Consider the following 24138-nt stretch of genomic DNA (forward strand, 5'->3'; position numbering starts at 1 on the left):
CAACAATCCAAGGATTCAGATGGGGTCCTTTGTAAATAAACCTGGCGAATCCACCGCAGACTCAACCGGGGACCTTCCGCAACGAAAGCAGAAGCTCTACCGCTGAGCAACGACCTGTGTTACATTTTATTGTCTCAAGTTGCTAGCCATTATGAATTTAAAAATTAAATTAAAAGTGAGGCATTACCTCCACCCACCCACCCACCACAATGAAACAAACCTCCCTGGCAGATTCGTTAACTACGAACTGCTACAGAAGAGGGAGCAAGCTTGTCTTCTCCTGCTCTGGAGGGTAGGACTCGAACCCATGGCTTCCCGTTTTTGCTGCGAAACAACCGCAAAACTTTTGAGGGGATCCCAGATTTTGGGGTTCGTCATTAACGAAGCCCTCCCCAGCCCCCTTTGCAGCTGCAGAGTTGGGAGAAAGATCAAGGATTCAGAACCGAGTCCCACAAAACCTTTTTAGAAAAGGCACGGAGCTGAAGGCGCCAACCCTCTAAGGAATTGTTTGAAGCAAGACACCGAGACGGCCATCAAGTGGGTTTGGGAACGACACTTTAACATCAAGACTTAGCAAATGAAACAAGGAGGACCAGTTTCGTTTCTTCGGCCTCGGCCAACGTCGAGAAAGTCGGCAGAAATCTCAATTTCCCCCCCTTTCGAAGAAACAAAATTGGTAACAGAACCCTCTCCGAGCCGCAGGCTTCGTTTTCCGTCTCCAGCTCTGGCGACATCAACGGTTCAGTTCCCAACTGCTTCCCCAGCCTGCATCCCACTAAGTCCCAGCACTGGGCGCCCTGGCAGTGCCCAAAGCGGGCGTTTAAGGGGGGAACCGCTCCTGCCTGAGGCGAGGGGCACCGCCGGCCTCCGCCCGCGTCTTCGCCCTGCCCCACTGGCTCCGGAGAGGCCTCTGTCCCGAAGGGCCGTCCAGCCAGGGATCTCCGCCTTCGTGGAGCCGCTGGTGCCCGACGAGGTGTTGCTTGCGGGTGAAGCTCTTCTGGCAAAGCGGGCACTGGTACGGCCGCTCGCCGGTGTGCAGCCGCCCGTGAGTGGCGAGGTGCTCCTTGCGGATGAAGGTCTTGCCGCACTCGCCGCAGGCGTACGGCCGCTCGCCCGTGTGGATCATCTGGTGGCGCAGGAAATTGGAGTGGTGGTTGAAGCTGCGCCCGCACTCGCCGCAGATATAGGAGCCCGCCTTCGCCGCCAGGCCTGCCGCGTCCGCCGCGTGGCTCCGCTGGTGCAGACGGAGATTTATCTTCAGGCGGAAGCTTTTGTTGCACTCGGAGCACGTGTGGGGCCGCTCGCCCGAGTGCCACAGCCGGTGCTTGCTGAGGCTCGCCTGGTGAGGGAAGCAGCGCCCGCACTCGGGGCAGGGGTATGCCTCGCACCCCGGCCGCAGGCTCGAGGCGGGGCTCCCTTCGGGGGAGGCTCGAGGGTGCGTCCGCTGGTGCAGGGCGCGCTGCTCCTCGTACAGGAAGCTCTTCCCGCAGTCGGCACAGACGTACGGGGCCTCGCCGGGGAGGGCCCCCTCGGGCACGATGATTGTGGTGAAGTCCGCAAAGTCGTTCCCGCACGCGGCCGGCTCCTCCAGGCTGCCTCCGGAAGTCTGCCCGTCCACGCATGCCAGGCCCTCCTCGGGGATGTGGAAGACAGCCTGGTCCAAGGCCTCTGGCAATGCGCTGTACTGCGCCAGGTCAACAGGCTTCACCTCTGGCCTGGCAGGCACCTGGGCAAAGAGGGTGGCATCTGTAGGGAGAGGGAAACCAGGTCAGAGGCGGAACGAGTTTGGGAAAACAAATTTTCCAGCTGTTACTGGGATGGTGATGACGGGGTGTGGGGTGAATTCATTTCCCCCAACTTTGCAGCAACAAAAGAATGTAAGAACCTATGGCCTGCCTAGTCCAGCGTTCTGTTCTCGCAGTAGCCAACCAGATGCAAGCAGGATTCGAACACAAGACCCGTCTCGTCCTGCGGTTTCCAGCCACTTGGATTCAGACACAATGCCACCTCTGACTGTGGAGGCAGAGCAAAGTGATCCTGGCTAGTAGCCATCGATAGCATTCTATACAAGTTAATCAAAGTGGTTTCCAGCACTCCTTGGTCAATGTTTTTTGTCCAGGTCTTACATAGCTGCGGTCCATATTTTTAATTAGCATCTATTTGCTCCTGCCGCCTCTAGCCAGCTGATGCACTAAGCCTGCACAGGACGCTGATCAGCCACAGGGATATTTTGCCAAGAGGGGACAAGGTGGGTCTGGGTTCCCCTCTTCAGAGGCACACTGGCCCCCATTGGGAACTCACCTGGGCTTTCATCCGGGGGCGCCCCGCTTTCTCCCGAATCCCACTCGCCCACTACCGAAGGAACAATTTCCCGCTGGACAAGAGAGACAGTGTCATTTCTGGGTGCAGGGAATTCTGCATGCAAAGAGGGGGAAAGGGCATTAATTGATTTCCCCATCCCCATATGTCGCGTTTTGTTTTGTTTTGCTCAAAGCAACTTACAATATTTTAAACCAGCCTTCCTCGGCCCTCCAGATGTTTTGAGACTACAATTCCCATCATCCCTGACCACTGGTCCTGCTAGTTAGGGATCATGGGAGTTGTAGGCCAAAAACATCTGGAGGGCCGAGTTTGAGGAAGCCTGTATTAAACGAAAAACAAAAAGAGCCAACATTTTTTTAAAAAAAGAATATAAACTACAATTCTGCTTAAAAATAGATTCAACATCCCACACACAAAAAAAGACAATAGGGAATTGAAAGCCAATGACCTGATGAAAAAGGAATGTTTTTGCCTGGAGCCTAAAGATCTGTAATGATGGCGCTAGGCGACACTCCCTGGGAGAGCATTTCACAAATGGGGAGCTACCACTGAAAAGGCCCCGTTCTTGTTTTTCCACCCTCCAGACCTCTCATTGAGCGATCACAGGAAGGAGGGCCTCAGATGACAATGAACTTTATCCCAGGATAAATCTTCCTTGAAGCATGGGAAGTCCTATTAAAATTTGGCAGACTATTCAGATTATTTGATATGTATATGTATTATGTATAATGTATATGTATATGTATAATCTGGAATAGCCAAATGCAATTCTGGTTTTAAACACAGTATAAGGAGTCTCTATAGGAGTACATTGTATTTTAAAATGGGGTTTCAGAGTTTTTAGGGGTTTTTGAATGTCTTATGTAGATTTTTCAATTTCATTGTTCTGTATGGGACAATGACAATAAAGATATCGTATCGTAATGTGATTTGATTGCATTGTTAAAGTGAAAAATTTAATAAAAATGATTAAAAAAAACAACAACCCGAAAACAAAATCCAGTAGGAATACAAACATTCCAAGGAAGACACTATATTTTATCCAGAGCATAAAGGTAAAGGGACCCCTGGCCATTAGGTCCAGTCATGGCCGACTCTGGGGTTGCGGCGCTCATCTCGCTTTATTGGCCGAGGGAGCCGGCGTACAGCTTCCGGGTCATGTGGCCAGCATGACGAAGCCGCTTCTGGCGAACCGGAGCAGCGCACGGAAACGCCGTTTACCTTCCCGCCGGAGCAGTACCTATTTATCTACTTGCACTTTGACGTGCTTTCGAACTGCTAGGTTGGCAGGAGCAGGGACCGAGCAACAGGAGCTCACCCCATCGCGGGGATTCGAACCGCCGACCTTCTGATCAGCATGTCCTAGGCTCTGTGGTTTAACCCACAGCGCCACCCGCGTCCCTTAGAGCATATTGGTTTCTAATTCTTATTACCTCCAAAAGAAATTCTGCCACAGCCAGGGAAATATCATTTGTTTATCTTCAAGAAGACAGTTGAGATAGGAAGCTCCAGAACCTCCAGGTAAATTGACCAATAAGGGTTTAATCGATTGGTTCCATGATCTCCCCCTTCCCAGCTCACGGAGGGAAGAAATCCCAACTCTCTTAACCCACCTGGGCCGATGCTTCTAGGAGCCTCTTCGTCCTCAGCTGCCTGCTCCTGCCCCCCTTCGATCCGGGTTAGCAGGTCGGGCTTGGCAATGGCGTAATCTGAGGAGAAGAAGAAGAAGAGGAGGAGGAGTTTGGATTTGATATCCCGCCTTTCACTCCCCTTCAGGAGTCTCAAAGCGGCTAACATTCTCCTTTCCCTTCCTCTCCCACAACAAACACTCTGTGAGGTTAGTGGGGCTGAGAGACTTCAAAGAAGTGTGACTGGCCCAAGGTCACCCAGCAGCTGCAGGTGGAGGAGCGGAGACGCGAACCCGGTTCACCAGATTACGAGTCTACCGCTCTTAACCACTACACCACACTGGCTCTTCCTCTCATAAGGGGTGATATGATAGCCATGTTCAAATATATAAAAGGATGTCATATAGAGGAGGGAGAAAGGTTGTTTTCTGCTGCTCCAGAGAAGCGGACACGGAGCAGTGGATCCAAACTAAGAAAGAAGATTCCACCTAAACATTAGGAAGAACTTCCTGACAGTAAGAGCTGTTTGACAGTGGAATTTGCTGCCAAGGAGTGTGGTGGAGTCTCCTTCTTTGGAGGTCTTTAAGCAGAGGCTTGACAACCATATGTCAGGAGTGCTCTGATGGCGTTTCCTGCTTCGCAGGGGGTTGGACTCGATGGCCCTTGGGGTTTCTTCCAACTCTATGATTCTATGATTCATACCGGAGGAAGGGAAGAAAGGCAAGACCAAAGAATTACCATATTTTTCGCTCCATAAGACGCACCTGACTATAAGATGCACCTAGTTTTTAGAGGAAAGGGGGAAAGCCTTGTTTTTTGAGGATCAGCTCAAAGTTGTTGAGCTTACTTTGCAAGGGGGGGGGGGAATCCTGTTTTTATGGGGCTCAACTCACAGTTCTGCAGCTTCTTTAGGAAAGGAAAGGGAGCCGTTTCTACAGTTTCCAGACAGATAATCTAATCAGCCAGTCACATGTCGCTGGGGAAACAAACGGCCTCCGTCTGCAGAACATTCAACCATGGAGGCCTGGGCAAGGGAGCCAGCGACCAACCACACATTTGCTCCATAAGACACACAGACATTTCCCCTTACTTTTTAGGAGGAAAAAAGTGCATCTTATGGAGCGAAAAATACGGTACTTATCCCGTGACGGTCCTCAGAGAGAACGGGGCACCCTAAGGTTTCTAAGGGTTATGGATTCCTTCTCAAATCAAGTTTCTAGCCCTCATGTTTACCGACAAAACCTGGCAGGATCCGGAGAATTTGCAGTGACCCAAGCAAGGGCTAGTGTTGGCTACTAGCCGTAATGGCTCCGCTCTGCTGCCGCAGTCTGTGGGAAACCTACAAGCAGGATTCGAACACAAGAGCCCTCTCGCCTCCTGCGGTTCCCAGCAACTGATATTCCAAAGGATTTCTGCCTACGGCCGTGCAAGAAGAGCGTAGCCATCATGGATGGGAGCCATCGACAGCCTGCGCCTCCCCCGCGAATTTGTCAAATCCCAACTTTGGAAAAATATATATTAACAAAGCTGTATTCGACGGATGAAAGCACATGATGTTTGACATGGCTGAGAATAGTGGACCCAGGGACAAAGAATTATGAAGCGTTTAAATCGAGATGTGGAATATATGGAAACAATGAGGAGAAGCAGGACTAAGATGTGGAGATTTGCTTCAGAGATCCAGACCGTGGGGAGCTCCGAAAAATTAATAAATATAATTTGGACTATAATTTGGTCTTTTTTTATTTTAGTTTTTTATTTTAATTGAAGTATTATGGTTGGATATATTCATTGGAATTTTTTTTATTGGAAAATCAATAAAAATGATTTTTTTAAAAAGAGAATTTGTCAAATCCTCTTGTACAGCCCTCCCAAGTTGGTGGCCATTTCTGACTCCTGTGGCAGGGAGTTCCACAGTTTAACTAGGAGCTGCGTGAAGAAGGATTTCTTCTTTTTTTTTCTGCCCTGAATCTTACGACAACCGGCTTTGTTGCTTTTGGGTTCTTTACCCAGTGAGACCAGAGACTCGTAGTTCCCCTTCATGACGTTCTTGTAGAGCTCCCTCTGGTCTTCGTCCAGGTTCCCCCATTCTTCCTCCGAGAAGCAAACAGAGACCTCGTCGAAGGTCACCGGCACCTGGGAGGGCATGTAAAACGAACAAATGAATAAATAAATGGGGGCATCTTCATTATACACCTTTAGGCGCCAGGCAAATATGTTCTTCTTTAAACAGGCCTTTGGTTGATCTGAGGGACATCCTATGCCCTTTTAAAATGTGGGGTTTTTTTGTGAGGGGGGGGACTATTGGTTTGTTGTTTTTATTCTTATTATGCATTTTGTGGTTTTATATCTTGATTTTATTCTGTGAACCCCAGGTATAAGGCGGTATATAAATTTAAGAAATAAAACAACCAGCCACGGCCTGGTTGAAAGAGGAATGAAGGGGCAAGATAAGCCTCCCTGAGGAGAGCTGTCACCGTGGGTGAGTTGTGAGTGTTCAGCGAAGATAAGAGTCCGGGAATCCAGCCATATTTAAAGGTAAAGGTACCCCTGCCCGTACGGGCCAGTCTTGACAGACTCTAGGATTGTGCGCTCATCTCACTCAAGAGGCCGGGGGCCAGCGCTGTCCGGAGACACTTCCGGGTCACGTGGCCAGCGTGACAAAGCTGCTCTGGCGAGCCAGCGCAGCACACGGAAACGCCGTTTACCTTCCCACTGGTAAGCGGTCCCTATTTATCTACTTGCACCCGGGAGTGCTTTCGAACTGCTAGGTTGGCAGGCGCTGGGACCGAACAACAGGAGCGCACCCCGCCGCGGGGATTCGAACCGCCGACCTTTCGATCGGCAAGTCCTAGGCGCTGAGGTTTTACCCACAGCGCCACCTGCGTCCCTCCCCAGCCATATTTACAAAGGATTTATTGCCTCTTTGAAGCTGTTTACAGAGCAGTTCAAAAGTACAACTCAATCATGGTCGGATAGTTGTCCCGACTGTTTTGCTTTCGTTTTTTGGCCACCAGAGCCCCCTCCAAAGCCCAGCCCCCCTCCTTCCTCTCTGACGAGAGGTACTTGGCCCCGGAAGTTCCTCCTCCCTCTCAGATTCACTCCCCTCTGACCCCCCTTCTTCTCCTCTCTCGTCCGAAGACGAACAGCTGCTTATTAAAGGAACTTTCTCCCCTCCCCCCTTCTCTGGCTCCAGTTCCCTGACAAGAGCATTTTCCAAACGGGGAGCCACTGCAGAAAAGGCCCTGTTCTTGTGTTGCCACCCTCTGGACCTCTCAGGGAGAGGGCCTCTAATGACAATCACAGGGTCCAGTTTGGTTCAAATGGAGCAGGTTCATTCGAACCACACTGGCTCTCTCGTGCTAACCCAATAAGGCAGTTTACTTGGGGAACTCCCCGCAGCAGGAAACACTGAGGTCCAGCTCTGAGGGCCTCATGGCGGTTCCCTCACTGTGAGAAGCAAGGTTACATGGAGCCAGGCAGAGGGCCTTCTCGGTAGTGGTGTCCGCCCTTTGGAATGCCCTCCCATCAGATGTCAAAGAAATAAACAACTACCTGACTTTTAGAAGACATCTGAAGGCAGCCGTGTTTAGGGAAGTTTTTAATATTTGATGTTTTATTCTGCTTTTAATCTGTTGGGAGCTGCCCAGAGTGGTTGGGGAAACCCAGCAGAATGGGTGGGGTATAAATATTATTATTATTATTATTATCATCATCATCATCATCATCATCATCATCATCATCATCCCTGTGATAACCTGGCAATACCCACTGCAATCTTATTCCACCAGTGGACGCTCGGGTTGCGAATGTGATTGCAATTCGGCGCTTCTGCGCATGCGCGACCGCCGAAACCTGGAAGTAACCCGTTCCGGTACTTCCAGGTTTCACAGCGTCCGTAACCTGAAAAAACGCAACCTGAAGCGCCTGTAACCCGAGGTATGACTGTACAGTGGTACCTCTGGTTACATACTTAATTCATTCTGGAGGTCCATTCTTAACCTGAAACTGTTCTTAACCTAGAATCATAGAGTTGGAATAGACCCCAAGGGCCATCGAGTCCAACCCCCTGCCAAGCAGGAAACACCATCAGAGCACTCCTGACATATGGTTGTCAAGCCTCTGCTTAAAGACCTCCAAAGAAGGAGACTCCACCACACTCCTTGGCAGCAAATTCCACTGTCAAACAGCTCTTACTGTCAGGAAGTTCTTCCTAATGTTTAGGTGGAATCTTCTTTCTTGTAGTTTGGATCCATTGCTCCGTGTCCGCTTCTCTGGAGCAGCAGAAAACAACCTTTCTCCCTCCTCTATGTGACATCCTTTTATATATTTGAACATGGCTATCATATCCCCCCTTAACCTCCTCTTCTCCAGGCTAAACATGCCCAGCTCCCTTAGCCGTTCCTCATAAGGCATCGTTTCCAGGCCTTGGACCATTTTGGTTGCCCTCATCTGGACACGTTCCAGTTGGTCAGTGTCCTTCTTGAACTGAAGCACCACTTTAGTTAATGGGGCCTCCCGCTGCTGCAGCGATTTCTGTTCTCATCCTGAAGCAAAGTTCTTAACCCAAGGTACTATTTCTGGGTTAGTGGAGTCTGTAACCTGAAGTGTATGTAACCCGAGGTATGATCGTATTTGGATGGGAGCCACCCAGAGTGGCTGTGGAAACCCGGCCAGATGGGCGGGGTATAAATAAATAAACCATTATTATATCACCAGAAGCCTCTGGCTATACATAGCTCTTCCCCTGGATGAAGCTCTACCTCTGTGCAAATCCCCGCTGCTTACCTTGGGGGTTTCCCCCCTGGACCCTGGGGGCAGGCGGAGGATCCAGAAGTTTCGGTTCTTGAGCAGGTTCTCCATGTTCTCCAGCCTCCTCTGGAGCTGCCCGTATTCCTGGATGAGGATCCCCAGTGCGTCCAGGTGGTGGCTGAACTCCGCCATGGCTTTCTCCGTCCCGGAAAGCTTCTTCTCGGCCAGACCCGCCCTCCGCTCCAGCGCCAGCAGCCGCCCAGCGTGGACGTCCACCTTCCTCTCCACCGCTTGCATGGCGGCCACCACCGTCCAGAGGGAGATCTCAGTGGCCGGCCGGCCGGCGGCATCGCCGCAGCTCCGCTTGGGGAGGAAGCAAGGGTGCACCGGGGTGGGCTGAAGGGGTCCCCTGCCCCATTCCAAGCCCTGCTGGCAAAGACAGGAAGGGAAGATACTCAGAGGCAGCGGCAGGATCATAGCTGTCAACCGTCCCTTATTTGGCGGGAAACTCCCTTATCCCAGCGCCGTTTCCCCCTGCTGTCCCAGATTGATGATGTCCCTTAAATTTCCCGGGTTTCATGCTCGCCCGGCTCGGGAGGGAAGCAGCGGCTCGGGGTCCTCCGCCGCGAGAGAGAGCGTGCACACGAGCTGCAACGTCTCCGTCTCTCCCTTTTCCCCCTCAGGGGCGTGTCGTGAGAAGACGGGTGGCAGCAGGCGGGCAGGCAGCCCCTCTCTTGCAAAACTTCCGCCGCGCTGCCAGGGGAAGCCGGAGGCGGCAGCGGCTGAGGAGGTGGCCTGAGGGAGATGGAAGAGGAGGGGATGGGGAGGGACGCAGAAGGGCGGTGCTTCAGCGGCTGCGGTGGCGCCGCAACCACCTCATGCCGGGCTGGCAGGCGGCGTGGGCGAGAGTCTCTCTCCCTCCCTCCCTCTCTCTCAGGCGGGGAAGGGCCGATGGAACTCCTCGCTCCAAGACGACGGCAGCCCTGACGTGCTGCTTAGCATCCCCTCCAACCAGCGCAGCATCTTAATGTAGTGATTTCCCCTTCTGCATCCCTTTCATAACTCTAGTTTTATAAATCATGTGTCCATCCATAGTTCAAATTTTTACTACAAGTTTTCTGTCAATCCTACCAATGTATGTAACTCTTTACAATAGCTTTTCAACTAAATTATAAACTTTCCCCATTCTTTATTAAAGAGGTCCTCTTCCTGGTTTCTAATTCTGCCTGTAAGCTTTGCCATCTCGACGTCGTTCATCAGTTTTGTCTGCCCCTCTTCTTTGGTGGGAGTTGTAGACCCTTAGGATCATCTAGTCCAACCCCCTGCAAAACACAGTCAGTCGCAGCAAAAGCAGCATGGCTCCATCAGTGGCGGATTTCTGCATAAACTAAGCAAAAACCCCTTATTTTGGCTGCTGATCCCTTATTTTCGAGACTGCCGGTCCCTTATTTTCAAATCTGTAAGTTGACAGCTATGGGCAGAATCAAACGACAGTTACGTAATGGAGGAAAAAACTGAATAATATTATAATTTTAGAATACCTAACTGTGAAGATACGTAGAATGAAAGGTCAGAGAGAAAGAGGAGGATTGGTTTGAGAAGATACTGAATAATTTGAGTAGGTTTGAACAATCTGGGGCAATTAAAATGTTAAAAGTTATGAAGACTGGAAGAAAATTTAAGGAATATTTAGCCAAATATTATAATACAACCTAAGCTGAAATACTTGCAAGTACCAAACTGGCCTAGGATTAAAATATGTTGAATTGCATAATACTATGGCTTGAGAAACTATGAAAAGGAAGGAAGATAGTAATTTGAATAAGTTGATTTTATTAGAAAGTGGATATTGGAAAATTACTACAATGAGACTGAATGAAACTCAGGGAGGATTCGAGGAAGTCACTTAACCATGGAAATCAAATTGGATTTTTAATAGTAAGATGTTTTATATGTTTGTTATTCTTTTTTAATATGCTTTTTCTTTTGTGTGTGTTTGTCATAAGTTTGGAAAATTATTAAAAAATGGAAAAAATGTTAAAAGTTAAATAAACCTTGCGGAAGGAGGAGTGTTAAGGTTTATAGAAGTGTACATATGGTTAATTTGAATATGTTATTATTGAATATTATTGGCTATGTATTATGTATATTATTGAATATTGTATACTCAATGTATCAGCCGCCTGGGGGGGTTTCACTGTTTGTGTTTTGGTGGTTGGTAAAAAATGTTATATATACACACACACACACACACACACACACACACACACAAATGACAGTTACAAAAAGGGCACCAAGGGTGTCAGAACTTTCCTCTCTCTTTTAAATCTTTTTCTATTCCCTTTTCTCTATCTCTTCCTTCCCTTTTTCCTCTCTCTCTTTTGCCTTTAAATTAACGCTTTATTTCGGAAAAAAGAAAAGATGTTGGATAATAATCTTAGTATTTTTCTTTACAAACCCTAATAAAAAAAATATTTTTAAAAAAGAAGAGTTCAGGCTTTTAAGAATTCGAATATCTAAAGGGCTGTCACGTGGAAGAAGGAGCAAGCTGGTTTTCTTCTGCTTTGTGTGGGGGACCTAGAGCAGTGGAGCCAATTCAAAATCTTTAAGGTCCCACATGGAACTGTGGAACTCCCTGCCCATTGAAATCAGGCAACTGTTTGGTCTAGGCAGGCCTATCCACACATGTGCAATGTTGACAGTGCCTATAATCTACTTTTTAGCTTTTTGCTGATTTTCATTATCATTCGTTTGAATGTTTTAAATAGCAGTTTTTTAAACTGTTATTCACTGAAATGTCAATGTTTTATTGTTTCTTTGAGCAGTTACAATCAAGTGGTATATAAACCTTGCGAAATAAATACTGTAAATAAAAACCAGCTGTTAGTTTTTGTTGCTACACTTATGAACGAGAGCCCGTTTCTAATTGCAGGAGAGGAGACAAAATTTGTTCTGGTGGTTCCCTTTTGAAAAGCGCATTTTCTCTGGCAATATAACCCTACGGTCACAGCTACTCAGGAGCCACATCCAAAGAGTTCAATGGGGCTTACTCCCAGGTAAGTGTGTCTATAGGATACCAGATTAAGTGACCTCTAAATTATACTGTCTGAGGGATGTGGGTGGCACTGTGGGTTAAACCACAGAGTCTAGGACTTGCTGATCAGAAGGTCAGTGGTTCGAATCCCCGTGCAGGGTGAGCTCCCGTTGCTCGGTCCCTGCTCCTGCCAACCTAGCAGTTTAAAAGCACGTCAAAGTGCAAGTAGATAAATAGGTACCACTCCAGCGGGAAGGTAAATGGCGTTTCCGTGCGCTGCTCTGGTTCGCCAGAAGCGGCTTAGTCCTGCTGGCCACATGACCCGGAAGCTGTACGCCGGTTCCCTCGGCCAGTGAAGCGAGATGAGCGCCACAACCCCAGAGTCGGCCATGACTGGACCTAACGGTCAGGGGTCCCTTTACCTTAAATTATACTGTTGGTTGTGTATATAGCAAAACTCAGTGTTTGTACTGTGTATTTTGGATCCACGGACTGGAATAAAGCGTTCTCTGTGTGTGTGAAAGCCACTGTGGTTCGGTGGTTACAGTGCTGGAATATGACCTGTGAGACCAGGGTTCGAATCTCTCCTCAGCTATGACGCTGACCTTGGACAGACCGCCTCTTCTCCAAGCCTACCTCCCAGGATTGTTGTGAGGATAAACTATATTATTATTGTTGTTGTTGTTGTTGTTATTGTTGTTGTTGTTGTTGTTGTTGTTGTTGTTGTTGTTGTTATTATTATTATTATTTCCCCAGCCACTCTGGGCAGCTTCCAAACTGGGGAGGAGGAGAATTATGCATGCCACCATGGAAGAATTGCCTTGGAAGACGTAAATGTAGAATTTGCACAATTTGCAGCGCTTGAGTGTCTGCTCTTTCCGTGCCAAGGAGAAGGATGGAGAGAAAACGAGTGCCCCCCCAAAGGAGCCCCCACTCGCAGCCCCTGCCAGGAGCCGCCAGCAGCCACCCAAGTCACCAACCATCCGGCGCTTTGTGCATGCTCCGCAGAAAGCACAAAAACAACCCCCAGCTTCTGGGAGCCCCTACACCAGGCACCCCCAAACTCGGCCCTCCAGCTGTTTTGGGACTACAACTCCCATCATCCCTAGCTAACAGGACCAGCGGTCAGGGATGATGGGACTTGTAGTCCCAAATCAGCTGGAGGGCATAGCTGTCAACTTTTCCCTTTTCTTGCAGGGAATCCTATTCGGAATAAGGTAATTTGTTCGGGGAAGTTTTTAATATTTAATGCTGTATTGTTTTTAACACTTGATTGGGAGCCGTCCAGAGTGGCTGGGGAAACTCAGCCAGATGGGCGGGGTATAAATAAATTATATTATTATTATTATTATTATTATTATTATTATTAATTATTATTAATTATTATTAATTATTATTATTATTATTATTTCCCTTGAAAAAAGGGAAACGTTGACAGCTGTGCTGGAGGGCAGAGTTTGGGGACGCCTGCCCTACACCAAGGAAATGGAGAGAGGGGTGGTGGCAACGCAGGGAAGACCTCCTCTCCCGGATCGTCCCCCCCAAACGCGTGCGCCTCTGGGGTCGTGCAGAGCGCGCGCGCCCCTGCCCCTTGCAATCCAGGAATGGAGGGCGGGGCGCGGGATTTCCCCGCAAACCTTGAGCCCCGGAGCCTTTTTTTCCTCCCCCCCCCCCCAAAAAAAAATCCCGCAATCCGCTTATTTGCAAGGAAAATTAACCCCTTCCTCCCCGCCCTACCTGCGCAGAAGGATCCCATTCAGCGGCCATCGCAAGCGGGCAGGTGGGCTGGATCCGTCCGGAGAAGCCGCCGGAAAGAAGGAAGGAAGGAGGGAAGCCCCGGAATCAGAAGGCGGAGGAAGGCGGAGAGGGGTCCGCCGTCCGCCGGGGGTAGAAGGGAAGAGGAGGAGCCGCGCACCCGCAGCACAGACAGGCGGGATGAAGCCAGACGGCGCCCGGTCGCCTCCATCCATCCATCCATCCTCCTGCCGGAGGCAGCGCAGACGCAGTCCCCACCTGGGTCGGGAAGGGGATCAGCCAGCCCCAGTGGCCCCGGGAGGCGGAAGCACTCTGCACATGCTCGGGAGAGGTGCGCCCTGGCTTTCTACCCGGACACTGAGGTTCCCCTCGGGACTGCCGCAGCTCCGCAGGCAGGAGCCGAAGGCGCAGACCAGCTCCCCCGGGCACAGGACGGCTTGGGGGCAGCTCTGCTCTGTGCAGTCCCATGCCCCATTCACACAGACGCTGAAACACGGGTCAGGGGCAAGGAAATGTGAGTGAACCAGTGGAGGCGGTGAGTGTCTGGAGGCGGTTGAAGGATGGATGGCAGCTAACAGATTGAGGTTGAATCCTGACAAGACAGCAGTACTGGTTTTGGGGGACAGGGGGCGGGCAGGTGTGGGGGATTCCCTGGTCCTGAATGGGGTAACTGTGCCCCTGAAGGACCAGGTGCGCAGCCTGGGAGTCATTCTGGACTCACAGCTGTCCATGGAGGCGCAGGTCAATTCTGTGTCCAGGGCAGCTATTTATCAGCTCCATCTGGTACGCAGGATGAGACCCTTCCTGCCTGCAGACTGTCTCACCAGAGTGATGCATCCAACAAAACATTAAAATACAGTAATGCATCAAACATTAAAAGCTTCCCTGAACAGGCCTGCCTTCAGGTGTCTTCTAAAAGTCTGGTAGTTGTTGTTCTCTTTGACATCTGGTGGGAGGGTGTTCCACAGGGCGGGAGCCACCACCAAGAAGGCCCTCTGCCACCTTCCGAGGGAGTCTGCTCAACAGCTCTTACCTTATCTTCCTAATGTCTGGTCACAATCTCCTTCCTTGTCACTTGAATCTGTTGGTTTGGGTCCTTTCTCTGGAGCAGCAGGAAGCAAGCTTGCTCCATCTTCCATGGGACAGGCCTTCAGGTATTTGGCTATCATGTCACCCTCCGGACTTCCTTTCTCCAGGCTGGACATACCCAAACTTGCAGCTTTGCTCCATGTCCAGAGGCGGGAAGAAAACCCACAGAAATCCTACAAATGCTTACCTGCATCTTCTGCTCTCCTTCCCCAACAGGTTAGGACCACCCCAAAGCTGAGCACACCCTATTCTTTGAGACAGATTCTGGTCAAGCCTGGTAAATGGTTCCAGGTGGGTCAGATCCTGCCTCATCAGTTCAGATTTGAGGAGAACATGTGAAAACAGGGAAATGCCCCACTCCAAAGAGAAGCATTGCAGGGGAAACTTATTAAATGGAGAGCAGCTGGCAGCAAAGTTTGCACTTTATCCCCCAAAGGGGGGGGGGGACTATTTCTGCAAATACTGCCCTTAAAAGACAATCATGCCAGCCCACTGATTCCCAAAGTGAGTGGTACTGCTCCTGAGAGACTGGGATTATGTGGGGGGATGCTAAGAGACAGGGACGCACCTGAAGTGTAAATGACTAGCAGGCTTTGAAAAGCTGGTATCACTGGATCCAGTTCATCAATTTTGTTGACTTAATTAAACTATATAGTTGCAATTGAATGTGAAATCCTTACCATTCTGAATTTTGTTGTGTTATCTTCCTTAGTGGGTCGTGCAAACAGCTATTCGGAATAATGCTTTTTATAGGGTGCCAGGCACAGGGGGTGAGTTCATCCAACCAATCTGGTGCCCTCCAGATGTTTAGGACTACACCTCCCATCAGCCCCAGCCAGAAAGTCCTGGACATGTCATGCTCTTCCAAGATGCATTTTCTTACATTCTTATTCTTTTGCACTTTTGGGAGGCTGCTTGTCCCCCGCTGCTCACAAATGAAATCATCGCTCCCCTTGTAAGTCAAAGATGCTGCTTTAAGTGTTGTTAACATTTTTGCAGGGGTTTTTTTTTGGGGGGGGGGGGCTTTTTGGCAGGAACTAGGGCTGGGCGATAGGAATGTGGGTGGTGCTGTGGGTTAAACCACAAAGCCTAGGACTTGCCAATCAGAAGGTTGGCGGTTCGAATCCCCACAACGGGGTGAGCTCCCATTGCTCGGTCCCTCCTCCTTCCAACCTAGCAGTTCGAAAGCACGTCAAAGTGCAAGTAGATAAATAGGTACCACTCCGGCGGAAAGGTAAATGACGTTTCCGTGCGCTGCTCTGGTTCGCCAGAAGCGGCTTAGTCATGCTGGACACATGACCCGGAAGCTGTATGCCGGCTCCCTTGGCCAATAAAGTGAGATGAGCGCTGCAACCCCAGAGTCGGCCACGACTGGACCTAATGGTCAGGGGTCCCTTTACCTTTACCTTTAGGGCTGGGCGATATCTGGTTTTCAACATTGCGATATATCACCAGCTAAACATTATGAGATACTGATACATATTGCACAATGTCTGAAATAAGGATGGAGCTATGTAGAGGCCTTGGCTGGCTTCACGGTTTCCGCCACATTCCGATTTCTGCATAGCACACAAACACATCACGATTTGTGATATATTGCCAAGTCAAAAATTATGAAACCGATATCATGATACGGTCTTCAAACTGGTTTTAGACGATATAGGGAAAAGGTAAAGGACCCCTGGATGGTAAAGTCCAGCCAAAGGCGACTAGGGGGTTGTGGCGCTCATCACTCCCTCAGGCCAAGGGAGCCGGCGTTTGTCCACAGGCAGCTTTCCGGGTCATGTGGCCAGCATGACTAAACCACTTCTGGTGCAACAGGACACCATGACGGAAACCAGAGCTCACGGAAACGCCATTTACCTTCCCGCCGTAGCGGTACCTATTTATCTACTTGCACTGGTGTGCTTTTGAACTGCTAGGTGGGCAGGAGCAGGGACAGAGCAACAGGAGCTCACCCCGTCGCAGGGATTCGAACCGCCAACCTTCTGATCGGCAAGCCCAAGAGGCTCAGTGGTTTAGACCACAGCCCAAGCTGTTTGCATTTGCATTCTTTTGAATTTGCATCATTGTATTTTGACGTTATCTGTTTATTCTTGGGAGCCTTTTTGGTTGAAAGGCGGGATATAAATAAACGGGAAAATAAACTAACGTAGCCTTTCATGTATGATGGACTTCCACAGTGTTAGCGTGATGTTAAAGTGCACCCAAGTTACTTGGTACGAGACCAGCCTACTCTTATCTTGGCCTCCCGCCTCAGACCCTATTGGAGGCCTCCTACGCATGCCAGGACCTCAGAATTAATGCTGTCTCTGCATCCTTGCTGAGGGCACTTGGAACTGCCGACACTCTGAGAATAAAATTCACCTGCGCCTGACCTGCTTTGGCAAGGCTTCATTTCCCGCAGCTACCCAGAGACGAGAGGGGCTTCGGAAGAGAGACACACTGTATTGACATATTTTGCAAAAGAAGGTGTTACAAAAAACCCCAAGAAAACGCAGCCACAGACAAAACACCCGACGTCACACGGAGGAATAGCTGGCTTGTTACAGTCACCTCAGCTGACATTTAGCTTAACGACACTGAAATTCATATATATATATGTATGTATATATATAATTCAACCAATATTTACAAAGATGCCTTCTGTAAAAAATATAATAATAATAATAATAATAATAATAATAATAATAATAATAATAATAATAATATAACAGCAATATAACAGCAAGACAACAGGGGACGGCAGTTCTCCAGATACCTTTGGGGTGAGAGAGGGAGAACTGGGAGACAGTTATGGGACAGGCGGCAAGTCCTGCGGGAACTTCATACGGCAAAACAACAGTACATGAGCTCTTGGCGTTGGGTTATAACAACCAGAATCCTGGTCGAAGCTGCTCTTGGACTCGTACAAACAGCCTTGGAGTGTGACCGGATGCAGTTTGAGAAATTAAAACAAAGACAACCTCAAAAACCCACACACCTTTACTGACAACAATTAACTGGGAAAGGATGGTTTCGACTGGGCTCCACGAAGGTGCTTAACGGGGCAGGGTGCCCAATGGGGAGTAGGTTGGGGCGCAGGCAGGAAGCTCGCCCCTAGACTATTTGATGAAGTGTGGCCTGGCCTCCGGCGGGTCCACCTTCCCGGCTCCGGAAGCTCATCGTGTGGTGTGTGCGTGAGAGAGAGAGAGGGAGGAAGAACACAAACATCAGCCTCAAGGAGGGCTCACACAGTGACGAGACGGAAGAATGTCTTTGAGATTCTGGGTCCCTGTGGGCAAGGAGGGAGAAGCGGTGAATACTCAGCTGCCTCATCTTCACAGGAAAAACCGCAGAGAGCCAGTTCTCCACAAACGGCGGGAGCGCGGCAGGAAAGACTGCCTAAGTGCCGTTATCTGTGACCCACCCAGGCGGAAGCAGGGCTCCGAGTACGATGTCCCGGCCTTGCGCTCACCCCCAGCACAGCGCAGGAAAGGTAAGCGATGCTCTGATGGTCCATGAGAGGGAGCCCCTCCGCCACGTCCCGGCATGCCCTGGGACACTTGGGGGGCAAACCGGGAGGGAGGGGGGCAGCTGTTCTTCAGCATGCGGGGCACAGCCGACGCCGGCCAGAAGCAGAGGGCTTTGGGGACGGGGCCGTCGCTAGGGTTGCTCTTGCTTCAAGGCCACCAGGCCGGCCTGCGCCCCCAGCCCCAGGTGGTGTGCCGCAGGGTTGCGGGTGTGGATTTTCTGGTGGCAGTTCAGGGACTCCTTGTAGCGGAAGTTCTTCCCGCAGGTGGCGCACTGGTAGGGCGTCTCCCCGGTGTGGACGCGCCAATGCTTGAGGAGGTGGTCCCGGCGGATGAAGCTCTTCCCGCACTCGGTGCACTGGTAGGGCCTCTCGCCCGTGTGGATGCGCTGGTGCCGGACGGCCTTGGAGAGGTCCCGGAAGTCCTTGCCGCAGTAGGTGCACGTCAGCGGCCCGTCGCCCTTCCCTGTGTGCAGCTTCTGGTGGAGAAGAAGGCTCACCTCCAGTTTGAAGCTCTCCTTGCACTGGGTGCAGGTGTAGGGGCGCTCCACCATGTGGTTCCCGGGGCGCTTCCCGGCGCTGGGCTTGAGGGCGGGGCTCCTCTGGGGCTCGGGGCGTTTCGGGGGCTTGGGGCGCGCCGGCGTCGGGACCCTCTGGAGAGGTAAGGGGCTCAGCTTCAGCTTCAGGCCCCCTCCTCCTCCTCCTCCGGGGTCCATCGCCGGATAGCTCCCTCCTCCGTCGTGGGTCTTCTGGTGAGTGGTGAAGAGCTGCTTGTCCAGGAAGCCCTCCCCACACTCGCAGCAGATGTAGGGCCCAGTGTGGGCCTCGGCCTCCAGCGCAGAGGAGGGGTCCTCTTTCCTCAACTCAGTCACGCAGCGGGACGACCGCCTCAGGCTGCTCCCAGGGGTCTTCCTTGCAGGCGCCACTGAAATGGGGTGGCTCTCGCAGAGCAGTTCCTCGCCCGGGCCCTGGAAGACTTCCGTCCACTTCCGGGGGAACATGCCGGGGAGCTCCAAGCTTTCGGGGTCTTCTTCCAGGAGCTGCGGAGTACCTGGCCAAAGGAGGGAAAGAGGCAAGTTGGCGGCATATGAAATCAGACAGGGGTCCCCTTGGTTGAATCAACAAACATTAGGCAACATTAAAATCACAGATCACGCCCCAGTAGAAGTTGCCCTTAAAATGGGAGAAGGAACACAAACCACCCCTTCATGGTCCTTCAGTCCCATCCTAACCACAAATAAACAGATTAGAGTCTCACAAAAACTCTACAAAAATCTACTTCGAAGAAAATGATGCAGACAATCTAACCCCCCCCCCCCCCCCGTTATGGGACACAATGAGAGCATCCCTTAAAAAACAAACCTCAAAAATTAGCAAAATGAAATCAGACATTTTGATATTTCATCTCCCACTGGAAATGTTTCTGATTCATCAAGAGCTTTTAGAGGATTAATTTGATTTGGTTCTTGGACATTTCATCTGTCTGTATTTTTATCATTTTACAATTTAATGATGTTTCAAACTGCAAGGGGGGGTTGTTTTGTTTGTTATCATGTTATGCAGTTTTGTGATTTATAGCGTAAACCACCCTGTGATGTTCAGATGAAGGGGGATATAATAATAATAATAATAATAATAATAATAATAATAATAATAATAATGGATAGTGCAGCACGAAGGTGCCAACTGTCAAGGGCACTTCCAAAGGAATGCACTTTGTCAGAGGGTTAACTCTTTATTGTCAAAGAAACCCACTCCTATGAGAAATGGCCAGTTCTCCATCAATCACCCCTTGCCTTGCCAACAAAATAATAATAATAATAATAATAATAATAATAATAATAATAATAATAATAATTTATTTATACCCTGCCCATATGGCTGAGTTTCCCCAGCCACTCTGAGCGGCTCCCGACAGATTAAAAACAGCACAGACAGCTCCAAATATCTCAAGCACATAAGCCCAAGTCTCAAGGGCAGCCCCATTCCACCAGTCAAGGATTCTGGGCTCTGCACGGCCCTGTCCTCCCCTGGCAATGTTCTCCTTCCCCTCCCAGCCTTGTGCAGGAGGGAGAGGATCCCCCTACTTAGGCCGCTCCAACTCACTCATGGCGGGATCCCCTGGGATTTCGCTCTCCTCCAAGTCGCCCATGCTTTTGACCAGGGACATTTCCTCCGGCTCCATCCAGGAGCTGTCGTTGAGGGCGGAAATCGGAGAGCCTGTTTCGGAGAGGAGGGAAGAAGGTACATCAGCCATTCACCACCAGCGACACATTTAGGACAGGTCTGCAAAAGGCCACCCGAGCCGAGATGATGCAAGGACGAGCTACACTGTCCACCCCCTCCTCTAGCACTGATGTTCAGACTCCTCCTGTCTGCCTCCTTCATTGATTCTAGGGTTGTGTGCATTCAGCAGATCCATACAAGCACAGGACCATGTTGCTCTGAAGCTAGAATGCCATCATTTGAGAATTTCCACTTTCTTTGGGACAGGGGAGCATGAGGAGGAAAACACCCAGAGAGTTCCTAGTCCTAATGGCTGTAAACAGTGACTTGAAAGTGCGTGGCCAGCAGGACATTTGGTGTAAGCTGCTCTTTTGGTAAAGGGACCCCTGACCATTAGGTCCAGTCGTAACTGACTCTGGGGCTGTGGTGCTCATCTTGCTTTATTGGCCGAGGGAGCCGGTGTACAGCTTCCGGCTCATGTGGCCAGCATGACTAAGCCGCTTCTGGCAAACCAGAACAGTGCACGGAAACGCCGTTTACCTTCCCGCCGGAGTGGTACCTATTTATCTACTTGCACTTTGATGTGCTTTCGAACTGCTAGGCTGGCAGGAGCAGGGACTGAACAACAGGAGCTCACCCTGTTGCAGGGATTCGAACCGCCGACCTTCTGATTGGCAAGTCCTAGGCTCTGTGGTTTAACCCACAGCGCCACCCGCGTCCCTGCTCTTTTGGTAGTTTTAATATAATTTGGTATGTCTTCTGATTTGCAAGTAAACTGATACTTATTTCTTTACAGTTAGCTGATGAGAAGTAACGGGATATTCTTACGATAATTGGAACCAAAGGGTCTGTTGGTTGTGTGGGAGGGAGGGGTTTAGTTTTTGTTCAGTAAGTTAGTTCATTTGTTAGAGTGGTCCTGTGTTTGGTTGCTGAACGAGAAATATAACAGTGCAATGCAACTGTATAGACATACTTTATTCAACGGATGACTTCCTCTGCTTATGTATTTACTTTTTCTTGAAAACCAAATAAAAATTACTTCAAAAGAAAAGAAGAAAAGTGTGTCGCCAGTTTGTGGTGGAGTTATGAAAGCAGGAGCGTGCCGTGAGGGCAAAGTAACACCTGCTTTATCCGTGCAACTGAGCTGGGAGGCAGAATTCAACTTCAGAATTCAAGGAACGTAACTCTTACAACAAACTTGCCAATAAAGTTCTGTATAGTAAAAGCTCTGGTTTTCCCAGTAGTGACATGTGGAAGTGAGAGCTGGACCATAAAGAAGGCTGTTTGCCGAAGAATGGATGCTTTTGAATTCTGGTGCTGGAGGAGACTCTTGAGAGTCCCATGGACTACAAGAAGATCAAACCTCTCCATTCGGAAGGAAATCAGCCCTGAGTGCTCACTGGAAGGACAGATCCTGAAGCTGAGGCTCCAAGACTTCGGCCACCTCATGAGAAGAGATGACTCCCTGGAAAAGACCCTGATGTTGGGAAAGATGGAGGACACAAGGAGAAGGGGACGACAGAGGACGAGATGGTGGGACAGTGTTCTCGAAGCTACCAGCATGAGTTTGACTAAACTGCGGGAGGCAGTAGAAGACAGGAGTGCCTGGCGTGCTCTGGTCCAGGGGGTCACGAAGAGGCGGACACGACTAAACGACTAAACAACAACAACTCTCACAAAGCCAACACCATGTGGGAAGAGCAACGGTTCTGAAGTGTCCTTGTCAAGGTTTTCGGAGCTTTTTGCTGTTTGCCTCAAGCTGTAAATTGTCCCCTTCAGCATCAGGGGTAGACCTGAGCTGCTCTCCCTGCACAGCACAGAGGGGTGGGCTGGGGGTTGCCAACTCTGCGACTCACCCAGGGTGGTCTCCTTCAGGGCTTCTCTTTCCTCGACGTCCCCCCGACCAGCGACATCTGCTTGCTCGATCCGAGAGAGCAGCTCAGGTTTGGAGATGGCAGTGTCTGTGCGTGGCAGGGGAAAAAACTTATTAGCAGCATCAAGCCTCTCATTTGCTCCAGAGCCCTCCTTTTATTTAAATTTCCCTTGGGAATGGCGCAGGGGCAGGGCGGTGGTGCTCTGGGACTCCCATGAACATACTCAATGACTGGTATGTAAACCTAGAGGGAATCCTAAGGGTCATCTAGTCCAGTGTTTCCCAACCTTGTGCCTCCAGATGTTTTTGGCCTACAACTCCCATCATCCCTGACTAGCAAGACCAGTGGCAAGGGATGATGGGAATTGTAGGCCAAAAACAGCTGGAGGCACAAGGTTGGGAAACACTGAATTCTAGTCCACCCCACTATAATGCAGGAATCAAAGCTAAAGAATCCCCGACAGATGGCCATCCAACCTCAGTTTGGAAACCTGCAAGGATAGTCTGTTCCATCACAGAACAGCTCTTATCTTTGGAAAGTTCTTCCTAACGTTTGGCCAGAATCTCCTTTCTTAGTTTTTTTAATCCATTGGTTCAGGTCCTACCCCCCTGGAGCAGCAGAGAACAAGCTGCGTCTTCCATGTGAAAGTCCTTCAGATATTTGGAGATGGCTCTCATGTCACTTCTCAGTCTCCTCTTACCCAGGCTAAACATATCAACTCCCTCAATTGCTCTTCATAAGGCTTGGTTTCCAGGCCGCCCTCCTCTGCACATGTTCCACTGATCATCCTACCTGAAGGAATTTCCTGGCAGGACAGACTACCCAATGACCAGCTGAGCTCTGGGCATTCTCGTGCTGCGCAGAGCTTGGCTAACCTGCAGACCTGATAAGGAACTCCTTGCTGGGCCCATATAACCCCTCAGCAGATCACCTGTTTGCCTGCAGAAGGTCCAACGTCTGGCATCTCTGGGTAGGACTTGAGAACAACTCCTATCTGAAACCCTGGAGAGCTACTACGAGCCAGAAGAGGCAAAACTGAGCAAGATGAACCCATGGCCTGAATCAGCATCTAGCAGCTTCCCATGTCTGGTACAAGTGATCTGCACCTGCATCACTCTGAAGCCTGGTCAGATGTCGGCTGAGAATTGATGCTGTGTCCACTTAGCAAGGCCCTGGGCCATGGTGGATGAAGGCTCAGGTGTGCAGAGAGCTCTGTCTGGCCACGCCATGTGGACCCTTCCTTACCCATAGAGACCACAGCCTTGTAGTTGCATTTCATGATGTGCCGGTAGAGGTCCTTCTGCCCTTCATCCAAGCTGCGCCACTCTTGCTCGGAGAAACTGCAGGAGGCTTCGTCAAACAGCAAAGGGACCTGCAACCGCGTCAAAGAGAGGGAGAAGTCACTTCCTCTTAGGTAGAGCAGCTGCCTTGCCTGCAAAAACGTCCCGGGTTCAGTCCTTGCCTGAAACCATAGAGAGCCACTGCCTGTCAGTGCAGACAGTACTGAGCTAGATAAACCAACGGACTAACTTGGTATAAGGCAGTTTCCTGTCTTTCTAATCCTCTGCCAGGTCCCCTGATGGAAATCTCAGATCCTGGTCATATATTTCGCTTCCAACCATTTTTACACATTTTATGGGCAACTGAAATTACAGATAATAATAATAATAATAATAATAATAATAATAATAATAATAATAATTAATGCTATTTAACCCCACCCTCCACGGCCAGAGATGGGCTCAGGACGGCTAACACCAATAAAATAAAATCACAGTAAAAACATAATAGGGGGGAAAAACTCAATTTAAAATACAGGTTAAAATGCAATTTAAAATGCAGCCTCATTTTAAAATAGCTGATAAATCAAGACCATAAGGGGAGGGAAACAAAAGGGTCAGACAGTGTCCAGACCAAAGGTCAGGCAGAACAACTCTGTCTTGCAGG

The 24138-nt window shown here is 49.9% G+C and overlaps 1 protein-coding gene across 1 annotated transcript in view; it reads right to left on the reverse strand.

Annotated features, from left to right (window-relative positions):
- Positions 1–538: 538 nt before the first annotated feature.
- The window catches only part of LOC114607688 (uncharacterized), a 34432-nt gene continuing 10832 nt past the window's right edge, over positions 539–24138 (reverse strand). The window contains exons 3-12 of the mRNA XM_077916269.1: positions 23437–23563; positions 22174–22278; positions 20198–20311; positions 18227–19142; positions 13842–13977; positions 8739–9131; positions 5960–6086; positions 3936–4031; positions 2302–2415; positions 539–1746 (exon numbers count right to left, since the gene is read on the reverse strand). Of these exons, the coding sequence (XP_077772395.1) occupies positions 821–1746; positions 2302–2415; positions 3936–4031; positions 5960–6086; positions 8739–9131; positions 13842–13977; positions 18227–19142; positions 20198–20311; positions 22174–22278; positions 23437–23563 (3054 nt within the window). The 3' untranslated portion in view covers positions 539–820. The remainder of the gene's footprint in view (positions 1747–2301; positions 2416–3935; positions 4032–5959; positions 6087–8738; positions 9132–13841; positions 13978–18226; positions 19143–20197; positions 20312–22173; positions 22279–23436; positions 23564–24138) is intronic.

Source organism: Podarcis muralis, chromosome 12 (genome assembly GCF_964188315.1).
Source record: "Podarcis muralis chromosome 12, rPodMur119.hap1.1, whole genome shotgun sequence".
NCBI lineage: Eukaryota > Metazoa > Chordata > Lepidosauria > Squamata > Lacertidae > Podarcis > Podarcis muralis.